General features: G+C 34.3%; 1 protein-coding gene across 1 annotated transcript in view; it reads left to right on the top strand.

Moving 5' to 3' along the window:
* ints2 (integrator complex subunit 2) overlaps positions 1-15,667 on the top strand; it is a 57,999-nt gene that overhangs the window by 28,135 nt on the left and 14,197 nt on the right. Inside the window, 6 exon segments of the mRNA NM_001020542.3 lie at positions 1,822-1,936; positions 4,321-4,389; positions 6,515-6,649; positions 9,187-9,363; positions 10,989-11,097; positions 13,880-13,984. Of these exon segments, the coding sequence (NP_001018378.2) occupies positions 1,822-1,936; positions 4,321-4,389; positions 6,515-6,649; positions 9,187-9,363; positions 10,989-11,097; positions 13,880-13,984 (710 nt within the window).

Raw genomic sequence — 15,667 nt, 5'->3', positions numbered from 1 at the left:
TGCGCATGCAGACTTGCGTCTGTTCTAGACATGAATTCTTATTTCAGATATGAGTTTTTCAGACTTCTTGTTCTCCACAAAAGTTAAAAACAGTTGGCAAGTAATAGAGTCTCTTATATGACCCTTTTATAAAACATCAAAGTTTTTCTAATTTTATGTTAAACATATCTTTAGTCCAGTGTTTAAATGTTGGAGGTGATGAGCCTTTCCATTTATAAAAAAATTATTTTGTATGAATTTAAACTTTCGCATGGCGCCACATCACGAACCTCGCTTGACTGACTGCGCATGCACCTTACAAAACGGATGAGGTTTTTATACTTGACACGTCCGCAATAGTGATTTTCTTTAAAATGACAGGGGGTGGTCAAAGAAAACCAACCATAAAATCAGACGGATTAACAGAGAAGTAGAAAGTTTCCGGAACTATCATATCATTAATATTATTGAATTATTGATTTTTAAACTGTTTATTTTTATTATTTTTGTAAATGATTTTAATGATTCTAAAGATTTTTATAACTGTTCAAGATTTCTTTAAAATCAAACTTTGATGCATCACTTGCTTTTGTTCATATCTCAGACAGTTCTACCTATTAAAAGTTTATTAAAGTATTGATGACAACAGAGCATGGGTTGCTCTACAAATATATTTTTATTATGGCAAGAATAAAAGCAAAAAAAGTACACTTACTTAAAAATACAGATCTCTTTTAGATTTAGATCACTCCACAATTCACACATTACTGTCTGGCTAGTTTCTGTTTTCTACTTGTATGCTAAAAAGTCAATAATGGTCCAACATTTCTGACTATTATCACCTGTAAAGCCTAGAAAAATAGGCCATCAGTATATTGTAAACCCATTATCAAAGAAATAATTTGTTTTTTCAATATAGTTTTGTAACTATTAAATTGTTTTAAATTCAAAATTGTAATATATACGTCAGTTTTAAACCTATAAATGGAGAAAAAACATATTTTATGTAATTGCGAACGCGTTGAGCAGGGGTCACCAGACCTGTTCCTGGAGGGCCAGTTTCCTACAGATTTTAGCTCCAACCTTAATCAAACACACCTGAACCAGCTAATTAAGGTTTTACAAAGTATACTTGACACATCCAGGCAGGTGTGTTGAAGCAAGTTGGAGCTAAACCCTGCAGGGACACCGGCCCTCCAGGACCGAGATTAGTGACCCTTGGCGTTGAGTATAAACTAGTCTTGAGAGAGAACAAAAAAATGACTGGTATTTATGGTCTTAAGTAGTAATGTCAATTATTGCTGTCATCAAAACAATAGGACTGGATGTTTTTTGAAAAGTCTACTACCACAGGCCCTAATATAAAACCAAAGAAAAAATGGTTCAAGCACAAAACATTTACACTGAAACATGCTCAAATCTCGATCCATTACACAATTTTATGCTTATAAAAGGGGCGAAAAGAGCATGAATGATAAAATGGAAACAGATGGGGTTATGCTGAGGTTAGGCACTGACAGGCTTTTTCAATTTAATAACTAATAAGCAGCTGATGGGTTATAAGTCATCCCTCCTGCAGCTTTGCGCTCCTCGTGACCCACTGTGATTGTAGCTCTTATCCACACTCTATAAATTTAGAGATAAATGCCCATCAGTGCACGATCGTGTGTGTGTGTTTGTGGTTAGTGTTATCATAGATGTTAAGCTCACTGTAGTGGCCCTGGGGGTTGCTGTGTATCGGTTTCTTCAGTATAATAAGAGTGTTTATATTTCATTGACTATTTTTAACCCGTTTCCCTCCTCCTTCTCCCTTTTCTCTTCCTCTTATTTTTTTTTTTCTAGTGCCGCCGGAGTGTCGGCCTCTTTTGGAGAGATGCTATTACTGGTGGCCATGTATTTCCATAGCAACCAGCTGAGTGCCATCATTGAGCTGGTTTGCTCCACCCTTGGAATGAAGGTGAGTTGAAGCTCATCAGTTGGTCAGCATTTGACACATCTGTAAACCGATCAACCAATCAATTTTGACAGGCTGCGTTTTAAAATAACATTAAATGCCTGTTATTTGATATGCTGCGTTGATTGCAATGTGTGTGGAGTTTACAGAAGTTAAAATGCTGTGTGTGCATGCATCATGTGCGTATGTGTTTAATAAACCTGGCTTTTGTATGTTTTTAATTTTGTGATTTTTTTATTTTATTTTTTATAATAGTTTTGAGTTGGTGAGATTTTTGTATTTTATTCAGCTAGCCGTAGGCCTGCACAATTAATCTTAAACCAAAATCGTGAGTTGAAAAAGTGTGATTTTTAACACAATTTTCGCAAAAGAGAAAAGGGTATTTCGATTATTACTATGGCGAGGGAGGTGAGTAATTAAAACGATCCAAATAACATTACCTACAAAGCAGACGACTGTTACTGCAGAATCCACCAGCCCCTATTTCACGGCTATGGGGATAAAATTAAAACTGTAAGCTCCATCTCTGCCTTGCTTCATCGATGAATAACGCCAGAGCTGCACTAACTGACAGAGCCAATCGCAGCCCTTTCTGTTGAGCACGGGAACGCAGTGACCCATCACAGGTGTTTAAGATATCGCTCGACAACACTCAAATAGCAAGCGGGATATTTACATTAGTTCATTTGCTATAAATGCTCATGTTATTCTGTGCATGTACTTGAGTTTTGTTTGAGCCATTCAAAAAGAGTGTTTTCTTTGAGCAGGTCAAATTAAAAGCACAGTTCATATATCTGACTGCTTATATTAAAGGACAAAGTTCTATTACAAATTAAATATAAATGTATTTATAAATTTTACATTCAGATATAAGAAATCTTGTGCTATGAAGTAAAATTGTGTATGGAAAGCATTTGTCAATGCACCGTGAATGTCATGAAATCAATATGAAATATGTAACACAATCTAAATGTAAAGGTTTTAAATGTTTTCTATTTCTATATAAAATTAAAAAAATAATTTATTTAATTGAATTTAAAATACTGTAGTTATTTTCTTAATTTGTCATTACAACTGACAACTCTTTAGAAAAAAAGTGTTTAAATAAACAGAAACATAATGTAACATACTTTATGGTTATGCTTGGTCTTTCTTTGGTGCTTGCTTTAAAAGCAGCACATCAAATTGCAATTTTGATCAGGTAAATCGCAACTAGGTTTTTTCTCCAAATTGTACAGCTCTAGCTAGCCGTTTATTTGATTAGAAAAAAAAACATTGACAATGTTAATAGTGTGAAGTAATATTAGGACTTAAATTTGTCTTCTCTACTTTTGTTTTTATGTGATGGTCAAGTAAACTTTTCAGCTGTAACATAGAAAAGTATTGTACTGATGAAAGTATTTCTTTCCAAAAACATATTTAAATATCTTACTAAAACTAAACTTTATAGACAGTTCAAATGAGCACTATAATCTTGTAACACTATAAATGACTTTACTGTCTGTTTATTTTTAAATTAAATAAAACTCCTACTGACCCTAGATTCTGAACAGTAGTATATACAATAACATAGTTTGTTAGAGTATACAGTAAATAGGGAATACATAAATTAATTTAAAGATACATTCCAAAGTCATAGATGTTTTTGTCCTTGTGGGATTTGTTTTACAGAAGACTACTAAGATAAATTATGAAGCTGTAGCTAAAATGTATCCTTTCTGCCAAAGGTTGGAGACTGGGATTAAGTTCAAAGTACAAATATTTTAAACAAATATACCTAATAAGAGATTTGAGCTGTCTGTTGAACTGTCTACCTCAACATGTAAAAAGATTGTATTTGAACTTATATTAGGCAAAAGTGCTTTTTAATTGAACTAATTAGTTTTTTGTTTGTCATAACCATTAAAGCTGTTGCCTTCAGCAGTAGGTCAGGGTTATCCATCAGTGCGGCTCTCCAGAGATATTAGGTTTTTGTTTGTTCCTCTATAAAGTCCAATTTAGCTCATAACAAAGGGTGTACTTAGTCCTGTTTACTTTTGGGCTTAAATGCCAACATTGGTTAAACTCCAGAAATAGTCCTCTAGGTGGAAACATCCGTTACCCTTGGCCGGCACTGTAAACGTCTCTGAAGGATGCTGTTAATTGGTGAATTTATTGATTGTTAGCGTCCAAGAACATGCACATCCCACAGAAGGATAAAGCTTGTCTGTGTGATATGTAATTGCCCTTAGCAGAGTTGTACATTATTGATGTGGTACAGGGAGATGAGTCATGGAGGGTTTGTTTAGCCAGAATGAGTCACTTTTGGTATGAAAAACCTGCTTATTGTCTTGATTTTGGTTGTCTTGGAATTTGTTTTCTGACTTAAACTCTTTGTTTTTCTACAGATTGCCATCAAACCCAGTTCACTAAGCAAAATGAAGACCATTTTTACTCAGGAAATCTTCACAGAACAGGTGCCTCTTTCAGTGATTTAATGGTGATGCAAAGCACTCATCGCAAGAGCCCCGGTATACTTCAAACTAAATAAATAAAGCACTGAAATGGCATCAATTTGAACAAAATCCAACTAAAACAAAATTAGTTTCAGCAGTTTAAAACCGCTCACCAAAGCGAATGTTTTGTGGGAATTTGTTTTGGTCCTAAACACCTTTGAGCTACCATTAGTTCGTGATTACGTAATCAGTGGGTGTGTTCTAGAAGCTTCGCCTTCTTTGACTTCCTTCGTATCCACGCAGATTCAGACAGGAGAAAAACATCCAGCAAATCAACACTTAGTTAACAACATGAATAAACTAGAGCAGTGGTTCCCAAAGCGGTGGTCGGGAACCTTTGGGAAGTTGCGGGACAATGATAAGGGGAAGGGTCGCTTGGTAATTTCCAACCATCCATTTGTTTTATTAAAGTATTAGATTTACCATATTTTAATATTTTATCCATAACATGTAAACGAAAAACATGCAAAATAAAAAGCCACCAGCCTTTCAATTTATTTATTTATTTATTTATTATTATTATTAGAATTTTTTTTGTGACCCCTGGGCTGTTTATTTTATATTTAAGACACAGCACATTGATTTTATGGCACCAGGTTAAACTTTCTGACACCTTTACAGCACTCATGTATATTAAAAATAAATACAGGCCACAACTGAACATGGAGGATGGTCTGTGAGTGGCATTCTTCAAAATTAAATGATGAGTAGACTTGGGCTAATGGGTATGTGTGCTCTGTTATGTGCAAGGTTTATGTATTTATAACTACCTCAGAGGATATTGGGGTCGCAAGTCATTGGCTTTTTGGGGTCGCTAGCTTAAAAGTTTAGGAACCACTGAACTAGAGGAACAGAGCTGGTACAGATGAGAGATTTTAAAGGGCAAGGCAAGTTTATTTATATAGTACATCTCATACACAATGGTAATTTAAAGTGATTTACAGAAACAAGAAAATAAAAACAACAAAGAATTTAAATGATTTAAAACAGATAAAAACTAATTAAAATGTTTATAAAGAGGTTTTAAAAAGAAAAGAAAGACATAATAGTATGATCTGTCGGATGTAGAACAATGCTTATTCAGTAAAGGCCCAGCTTAACAGATGTGTTTTCAGTCTTAATTTGAATGTGCCTAATGTTGGAGCACATCTGATCATTTTTGGAAGCTGATTCCAGCAGCGAGGGGAGTAGTAGCCGAAGGCTGATTAACCCTGCTTAGACTGAACTCGTGAAATTTCTAATTTACTTGATCCTAATGATTTGAGGGATCTGTTGGGTTTGTATTTAGTAAGCATATTAGCATTTTGGATGAGCTGCAACTGTCTGACTGTCTTTTTGGGAAGACCAATAAGGAGTTTATTGCAGTAATCCATCCTGCTGGTGATAAAAGCATGAACAAGTTTCTCTAAGTCCTCAGCGGAAACGAAGCATCTAATTCCAAAGGCACAAAAACAGATAAGCACTACCACATCGTGCCCCGTCTGATAAAGTCTTAAACATTATACCTTTCAATATCTGTCCATGTCAAATAGATAGCACTGTGCATGTCATGGTGGCCCTATATGAACAGTTTTTCTCTCACAGCCCTCATTGTTGTTGTTTTTAGTAGTACATTTGAGCAGCGTGACACATTTACAACCCTAACTGCTGCAGCGCAGGGGTGTCGTAACATTCAAAACACTATATACCATCACTCAGCCTTTTCAATTTTCTTTTGGCCTCAACCAAAGATTGAAAAAGAACTTAGTTTGAAGCATACCATGGCTTTCACTAGCCTCTTTTAATAAAAAGAATGTTTTGTACGTCTCTGTGTTTGTGCGATCACTTTGACATATTGTGAGATCTGTGTAGGCACCAGAGCAAACATCTTAATTACGAACAGCTTGTCATATTATTACATGCACTATTATAGATATCCTGTCCTAGCAGATAACTTTGAGAATCTCATGCCTGCCATCTGTCGAAAGCAGCAATCTAACAAATGGAAACAAAGCGCTTTTTTGTCGTTATGGATAAGGCATCTGTTGAGTATCGTATCAATCGCTGCACAAAGGCTGATATTAAGTGGATGTTTGTGTTGTCACAGGTGGTCACAGCACATGCAGTGAGAGTGGCAGTTACTAATAACCTCAGTGCTAACATCACTGGATTCCTCCCCATCCACTGCATATACCAGCTCCTGAGAAGCAGAGCCTTCACCAAACACAAAGTGTCCATAAAGGTAACACCAAGAATCTCCTCATGTTTACTGTGCTGTTTTTGTTTTGTTAGACTTCTGAGCCTGTATTTTGCAATAAAGGAGTTTTCTCTTAAAACAGATTCACATTCTGATTCTGAGACCAGATTTTACTAAGAAATATAGAAAAGTCTTAAGTTAAGATGGGGCGGAGTTGATCTCTTACTATGGATGATGTCACCATGATTACAAATTATGCACAAATTGATTGGGTGATAGGGAGAGAGGGGGTCACTATAAGCAGTTTATTTAAGGAATTCCTGTTGAGCACAATATTATCTTGGCCATTTTTATATTCAAATTAACATTTTAAAAATAAAACAATAAAAAAAAGATTTTAAAAAGCAGACAAAGTGAAAAATTGTAAAATGTAGGTTAATGGCTTTTATTGTTTAGATATTAAATTAAAATATTTTTAAGTTAGTGTATTTTCTTAGTAAATAGTTAAACAATTAAGAAAGAAATGTATAAAAATGATAAATATGTATTGTATGTATGTATGTAGATGTTGTATGTAGAATTCTTAAACTAGATAATTATTGTTATTGACTTTAAAAAACGAGCATAAAGTTTTTGCTATCTGAAAATGTAAACATTAAGAAGAATCTTCAGTCGATCTACTTAAAATCAAACTGACAGGTAATAAATATTTGTAGCATAATCTTATAATTTCAAATTAATTGTTTTATTAGGCTTGTTAGGAAATTAATTATCAAAAAATAACTTCATAATTACAGCACAAGTTCGATGTATTTTTTGACTTCTTGTATTTTGTGAATATAATTTATGCTATATTAATTTCAACTCTGTTTTTCAATTCTATTCTGATTAGATTTTTTTAGTTTTATTTTATTTCATTATTTTTTTCTGTTTCCATAAAATTTTTACTATTTTACACTTACTATTGTGCCTTTCATCTCTTTTTTCCATTGTGTTCTCTTTTTTTTTACATCTTTGTCTGTTTGCTTTTTTGTTTTATTTTCTGCTCTACTGCTTTGTGATCCACTTGTTTGCTCATTTTTTACCTCCTGTTCTTCTATTCTATTCTATTCTATTCTATTCTATTCTATTCTATTCTATTCTATTCTATTCTATTCTTCTCTGTATGTTCTTTTTTTTGCTTGTTCTGTTCTGATTTAGGTATTCTGTTGTTAAATTATATCATCAGTTTATTTTCTATTGCATTCTCTTTTGTTCATTTTTTTTTTTCATTATTTCTTTTTTGGTTGTTGTCGCTCTTTTAAATGAGCTGTATAAATACACAAACTATTGTTATTATCAACTCCACATAGCAACCAGTAACTTACTATTCATGCTCATATACAGGAATAATATAAATGTGCAGCACTTTTTCTTTAAACATGCATTAAAAATTAGTGGCGAATAAACAACAGTTAAGAAAGCAATCATAGCAATGTAGATACATTTGCAGCAAAATTATTAGCCCTTTTGTGAATTTCTTTTTTTTAAATTATTTTCTAAATGAGTTTTAACAGAGCAAGGAATTTTTCACTGCACTTTCTATAATATTTTTTCTTCTAGAAAAAGTCTTATCTGTTTTATTTTAGCTGGGATAAAAGCAGTTTTAATTTTTAAACCATTTTAAGGTCAAAATTATTACCTCTCTTCAGCAATATATTTTAATTTGTCTACAGAACAAGCCATTGTTATTCAATGACTTGCCTAATAACCATAACTTGCCTAATAACTTGCCATAACTTGCCTAATTAACCTATAGTATAGTATAGTAGTATCATGAAAAATATCTAGTGAAATATTATGTACTGTCATTATAGCAAAGAGAAAAGAAATCAGTTATTAGAAATTAGTTATTAAAGCTATTATGTATATGTAATAATGTTATGTAATCGTATTTCTATTAAACAGAAATTAGGGAAAAATATACAGGGGGCTAATAAATAACAACAGCACGTTTATTTTTTAAGAATAATTCGGACTTCAACTGTATTTACAGATTCCTTTACATAAAAAATCATTTAACAAATTAAAAACAACCTAACAGCCCCCTCATTTTTTAAAGATGCTTTATAAGCTTTACACTTATTGACCATGGCAAAAAGTGATTAATCCCTGAAAATTCTAGCATTGGGCACCTTTAAAACCCTGCCCCACGCTAACTACACTGCATTATTCTGTTGACTCCATTCAGTGCTAGTATTGACCTGAATCCATTGGGTTCTATTATCTGTTTGACTGGCTGGCTCCTCTCCTGACTCATGGAAAGACACTCCATTGATTTAATTAAGGATGTGGTTTTTGAATGTGGTAGCGCATTGGCCGGCTGATCAGAATGTTTCCTCACAATTACATCGTCAGCCTTAAAGACTGGAATCTGCCTCCGCTAGAGTCAGTAAGCCATGTTATAGCTATCGATCTGCTCAGCTGGAAAGATGATTTAATCACCCAAGTGCCAGAGGTAGATGATTGGATAATTCACTTATTCTGAATGTTCTCTGAGAGCCCTTTTTCTTCTTCCGTCTTTCTTTTCTTGCTTTTTTTAGGACTGGATTTTCAGACAGCTGTGTGAGACGACCACTCCGCTTCACACTCAGCTGCTTCCTTTAATTGATGTTTACATTAACTCCATCCTGACCCCTGCTTCCAAGACCAACCCCGAGGCCACCAACCAGCCAATCACAGAGCAGGAGATCCTTAATGTTTTCCAGGGCTTGGCAGGGGTGAGTTGAGGTTTTGAATGTCTTTTTATAGGTCACATTGATTACAAGATCTTCTAAAAAAAATGAATAAAACAGTAAATGAATAAAACAACTGTGATTATCAACCACCCTGCAGTAGCAGAAATCTATTGAAATCAAAAGCTTAAAATCAAAGCTTTTTTGAGCTTTTTAACAGAACTGGGAAATTGCACACATCATAGATTCAGATTTTATTGGTTTGATAAAAGTATTAATTGTATAGATTGCTGTCACAAAGCACTTACTAGCACAAGTTAAATTTATTAAAGTAATTTTATGAACATTTAAATGTAAACTTTCTGCATTAATGTTGACAATAAAAATAAAATAAAATGTTAATATATTGTTGAAAAAAATCATTCTATCTTCATTCATCTTCATATCTGAACAGCATACTCATTCTTTAGAACCTTTTAGAAAGAAACATTTTTACAGACCTTTACAAATGTTAATAATATAATATAATTTAATTTGAGGCTAAATTGGCCTTAGTGTATGAGTGTGAATAAGTGTGTATGGATGTTTCCCAGAGATGGGTTGGAGCTGGAATTGCATCCGCTGCATAAAACATGTGCTGGATAAGTTGGCGACGACTGTGGCGACCCCAGATTAATAAAGGGACTAAGACGAAAAGAAAATGAATGAATGAATAATATAATTTGTGCTGGTCAAAAACTAATCGTCATTAATCGCATCCAAACGAAAAGTTTGTTTAGACATAAAATATGTGTCTAATATATATATATTTGTTATGTAAATGTGATACACACACAAACACATAGAAACAAAACTATACAAAAAAACTATTGATAGAGATTTTTTAATTTATACATAATTTGTACTATATACATAGATATTTTACATCTTAATTTAAACAAACGTTTTTCAAATATATATGTATGCAGGTGTGTATTTATCTATACATAATACATATACACAGTAGACACACATATCAAAACAAACTTTTATTTCGGATTTCATTAATCATAAAGAATTTTTGCATAGCACTAAATATAATATAATATAATATAATATAATATAATATAATATAATATAATATAATATAATATAATGTAATATAATATAATATAATATAATATAATATAATATAATATAATATAATATAACAACATATAATATTATAATATATGCTGATTAATGAGTAGCATTCATTGGTAAATAACAAGTGTAAAGATTTAAAAATCATAATTATTTAGTATTTGGCTGCTCTGTGATCTTTAATCCATTCTTGGTATAATTATGCCTCACAGAAACATTTAGTATATACATTATTCATACACTCAAAGACACTTCTGTAGATTTTGGTAAAAACATATGATGATACAAATGATTGTTTTCAGGCTTGAAATAATCTTTTATTTGTGTGTCTGTAATTTCTAGATTGTATAGTGATATTATCAATGCAACTGTACTGACATCATTTGACTGTTATTGGGCTAAATTGAGATGAGGAATTACACTGCATACTGCTATTTTTCTGTTTAATAATGTAAAGCTGCTTTGAAACATGCATTCCTGCAAGTGCAGTTTCCTTTAGCCTCAGTGTGACCTCTCTCTATCTACTCGTCAATCTGTCTTTCTCTCAGGGAGACGGAGGGAAAGTTCGCTCTCAGTACACCATCACCACCCAGTTGCTCATTCTTTATTACATCCTGTCCTATGAGGAAGCTCTGCTCGCTAATACAAAGACACTCGGTCAGTATATTTGATGTTTGGTACGTGTATGTATGTGTGTATATACAGCTTTGAAAAAAAATTAGACCACATGAAAATTCTCAGGTTTTTTGTATTTAGGTTTTGCATATGTTTTTGAGTTTAAACAAATTGTTTGTTCTACGTATTATATGGGTGACAATCGCGGAATTTAGCGGTTTTTATTTTAGCTATTTATTTTTATTTTTTCATTTATTTTATTTTTTTAAATAATGATTGTAAAACACAAACGCGGTTATGATATATTAAAACACTTGTTTGTTTGTTCTAGAAATACGTAATAGTGACAAAAAATACTAATTAGTGGATCTCCTTCCTTACGGGTGCAGCTGTGGGAAGTGTATTCTGGGAAATTTTTCTTACCCCTTCGTTTCGAGTGTGGTCTTGAAAAATCTTCGTTTGAAGGGGTGTATACCCCTTGCCCTTAGCCCTACACCTTCAAGCTAAAGAGAATTGGGACACCACTACCCCTTCACGGACATGCTAAGGGGTTTGGGATTGGGCCTAAGCCTTCCCCAGCCTTACACACGCTTCGCTTATTAGTCCTTTTTATTTTAAGTATTATAGATGTTTTAAGGCTGTAAAACCCCTCACTACACACTTTATACACTTCTCAGACAGGCTTTAACATTTTCACACTTTGCTCTCTTGTTTAACTCTCAAAGTCCAAACCTTAGAAAAGGTCTTGTATTATAGAACGAAACCAAAGATCAAAACCTGATGTCAGGCGCAAACATTTATCGCTGTCAGCAAAAAGTTCATAAAGCTTTTTAGCTTTTGTGTGGATAATGTTGGCGTTCAGCGAAATGTTCTGTTTTCCTGCAGTCACTGATCCACAATCTAAAGCAGGGTCCATCTTTAAGGGGGTCGCACAATGGATGCGCCGTGCACATAACAGTTGGAAGTAACACACGCCGGGCGCGCACATTTGCATGTAATTTAAATGAAAATATTCAGATGGTGCTCTCTGGCATGGCAGAAATATGAACAGTGTTCTGAGTCTTAGCTGTGCACCACAGACAGTCGCTGACAAGGCATAGGATGATAACCGTTTTCAAGGTATATTGTGGTTTGGAAAAGTCAAGGTTTTAAAATCGCCAAACTTTTCTGTAATACCATTCCTAAGGTATGTGTAAAATTTTTATTCGTTTTTTTAGGACAACACTGTTCCAAAATATTTTAAATGTTTCCTATAATAAAATACACTGTGTTCAATGGGGAAAAAGGTTATTGTTATTTTCTTAAAAATTTAAAAAGAACATATTTTAAAGCAGTAAGCACAATACGGTCAAACCGCGATACTTTTATCTAAGGTTATCATACCGTCATAATCTTATACCGGCCTATGCCTACCGCTGACTTGCGGCACCAGTGTGCGTACTCTGTTTACAATTCTAAAATGTGTGGCATTACATGGCACGGCACATCCGGTGTGTCACCCCCTTTATAATGGTCTTGCACCCTTCAGTTACTGCCCTTTTTGCTTCCTTGTTGGAACTCACACTGCTAGCGATCAACGATTTATGTTAAATTGGGAAGCTGAAAGCATTATGTACTGTTTAGGAGACATGGAGAAGATTGATTGACAAGGGTCTACAGCCAATCGGGATGCAGACCACAATGCGCTGTTAAAATAAATAAACAAATAAGCATGTCAAACTGCACTTAGCACTTAAGGTGCCGGAAGGTGAATCAGGTCATAATGAGGGAACACTGTACATATTACAGAATTTTAAAAACAGTGATTGAATGTGTTAATTTTAAATTAATCCAATATTAATAATGTATATTAATCATTTATTTAAAAAATTCTGGTCAAATTACAAATTCATCAATTAAAAACAACAATGTTCATTCATTCATTTATTTTCTTTTCAGCTTAGTCCCTTTATTAATCAGGGGTCGCCACAGCGGAATGGACCGCCAACTTATCCAGCACGTGTTTTATGCAGCAGATGCCCTTCCAACCGCAAACCAACACTGGGAAACACCAAAACACTCTTACACACACTTGCATACACTATGGCCAATTTAGCTTATTCAATTCACCTATAGCACCTATAGCCCGTCTTTAGACTTGTGGGGGAAACCAGAGCACCCGGAGAAAACCCATACCAACACGGGCAGAACATGCAAACTCCACACTTAAATGCCAACTGACCTAGCCAAGGCTCGAACCAGCGACCTTCTTGCTGTGAGGCGATTGTGCTACTCACTGCACTACCGTGTTGCCCAACAACAATTATTCTGAGTTTTTGTTTATAGACGTCATGTGCTTTGTTGCTCTTTTACAGCCTTTTCTTTTTGTTTTAATTTGAAACTATTCAATTATCAAAATATACTCTCTCCGCAACACAGCTTAATCATTTCATCCCCAGTTAATCTGATGCATCCATGCTTATGTAAGTTCCTGCCTTGCCACCCAGAGTGCAGTTATAACATTAGGATGAGCTTAGCTTCCTCTGCATATTAAATTGCTTCAAACTCGCACCAATCACCTGCAGTTTGACTTTGCTTTGGAAGCCTCTCATCGGTTATTAGAGCGGTTCCTCTTCACTGTTTATGCACACAGCTCTTACCAGAGTGCCGTGCTTATTTAATCTCTCTCTCTCTCTCTCTCTGCTCCTCTATCATTCTGGAGTAATGACGCCCTTTGGCTGTGCTAATGAACTGGAATACAATGAAAAATCACCTGTACATGAGCCGCACCACAGAGGCCTATTTTTAACAAACAGCCTGATAACCAAATGTTCTTTCCTTCCAGCACTTATGCAGAAGAAACCCAAATCATACTCTGCCGCCCTCATGGACCAGATTCCCATTAAACACCTCATCCGACAGGCTCAAGGACTGCAGCAGGAGCTGGGAGGTAAAGGACACCTGTTTGACCTCAAATGAACTTGTAATGAAATATGGCGACTAGCAGATGAGAAGAGAATCGTATGGAGTTGCATCACTATATGCAGTTGTTTGTTTCACATGACATTGCAGTTTTTTGTCTCATGACATTGATGCTTGTTATTGTTTGTTATTGTTGCTAAATATGTTGTTAAATATACATAAATATGCACAGAATATGTATATATTATGTACCTATATAAATGCATACTTGGATGTGATTTAATCATCATTAACCATTTGATGATATTATATTATATTATATTATATTATATTATATTATATTATATTATATTATATTATATTATATTATATTATATTATGATCCATCAGAGATTTTTCCAATGTGTCAATTTTATGTGTAAGAAAATTATTATCAGCATAAATCTTTTTTTTTTTTAAATGTTTAATTTAATTTTATCTCTCAAAAATTAAGGGGCAGTAAGGTGTTGTAATGTATTGATAGATTAAAGAATATTAAAATCAACTATTTATTTAATCAATAGTTCAGTACAAACTAGGGGTGCAACGGTTCAGTCTACTCATGGTTCTGTGTGTATCACGGGGTAACGGTTGCGGTACGGTATGGTTTGTGCTATGCTTAGAAAAAAAATGTCTACAGAACAATTAAAAAAACAATAAACATATTTATTGGTTTATAAACATCATACAATGCAACAGCTTCACACATATGACTATTGATTTGCATGTTCTTGCATTAATTAAATAACGCTAGGGCATTTTGAAAATTGTATGTTTAAATAAAGTGTTTTAGAAAAATCAAGAGAAAAAGCTTAAATTTCCCCCTTTTTCTTTTTTACATCTTGACTCAAAAGTCATAACCAATTATACAGATAATAATAGTCAACACATCTTAATAATTGAGCACTTTCAAAGTATTGATAAATTCTGTTTACATGATGCTTGCATTACCAAGGCAACAACGCATTTTTATTAATGATTTTATTCGGATTTCAGAGAGCTCTGTTACACTTATCAGCACCATTGTAGTAAATGAAACTTGAGCAAAGAGAGCCCATTCGACTCTTCTTTCTTGATTTTAGTGGGAACAGTCAGTCGAGAAGAAAACCGTTCTTAACAGACAGCGGGTAAACAAAGTGAATAGTGAGAGTAATCTGGTGCGGAAGAACACTCAGCAGGAGCGGGACTGAAGTAACAGATCTGCTGTATGTCCGCGTCCATATGGGATGCTTCTGGGTCTGGACACGGACCTCAATCTGGCTGTTAGTGACCACTGATATAGGATATCTTTGCAACAACAAAAAAGTGCATTTGTTCTGTTTTGTGTCTGTCTGAATTTACATCAAGTGTCTGTTGAACGCTGACAGCAATGCGCTGTGATTTGGCCTCATCTGCGCATTTGCGCTAAATCTCCTTCACTTGCCATGCTAAAACCCACAGAAGCTCCACACACACCTCGATACGTGAGGAACAACGTCAACAACAGATTTACAAACTAAGAGGTGATTGGACAGGTCTTTGCATGTGCAATGCATATGAAAGGTACTAGGAAGTGTACAAAGGCTTCGTTGCAAACTGCTTTGTTGCAGTTGTTTTTATTAACAAACCAATAATAATAATACATATTCAGAACCGCAAATCACAGGGCGCAGCGAACCATGGGAGGACAACG

This window comes from Danio rerio, chromosome 10, assembly GCF_052040795.2.
Source record: "Danio rerio strain M-AB ecotype USA chromosome 10, GRCz13ab, whole genome shotgun sequence".
Classification (NCBI taxonomy): domain Eukaryota; kingdom Metazoa; phylum Chordata; class Actinopteri; order Cypriniformes; family Danionidae; genus Danio; species Danio rerio.
The sequence above is the reverse complement of the archived record's forward strand: the minus strand, read 5'-3'. Positions and strand labels throughout refer to the sequence as shown.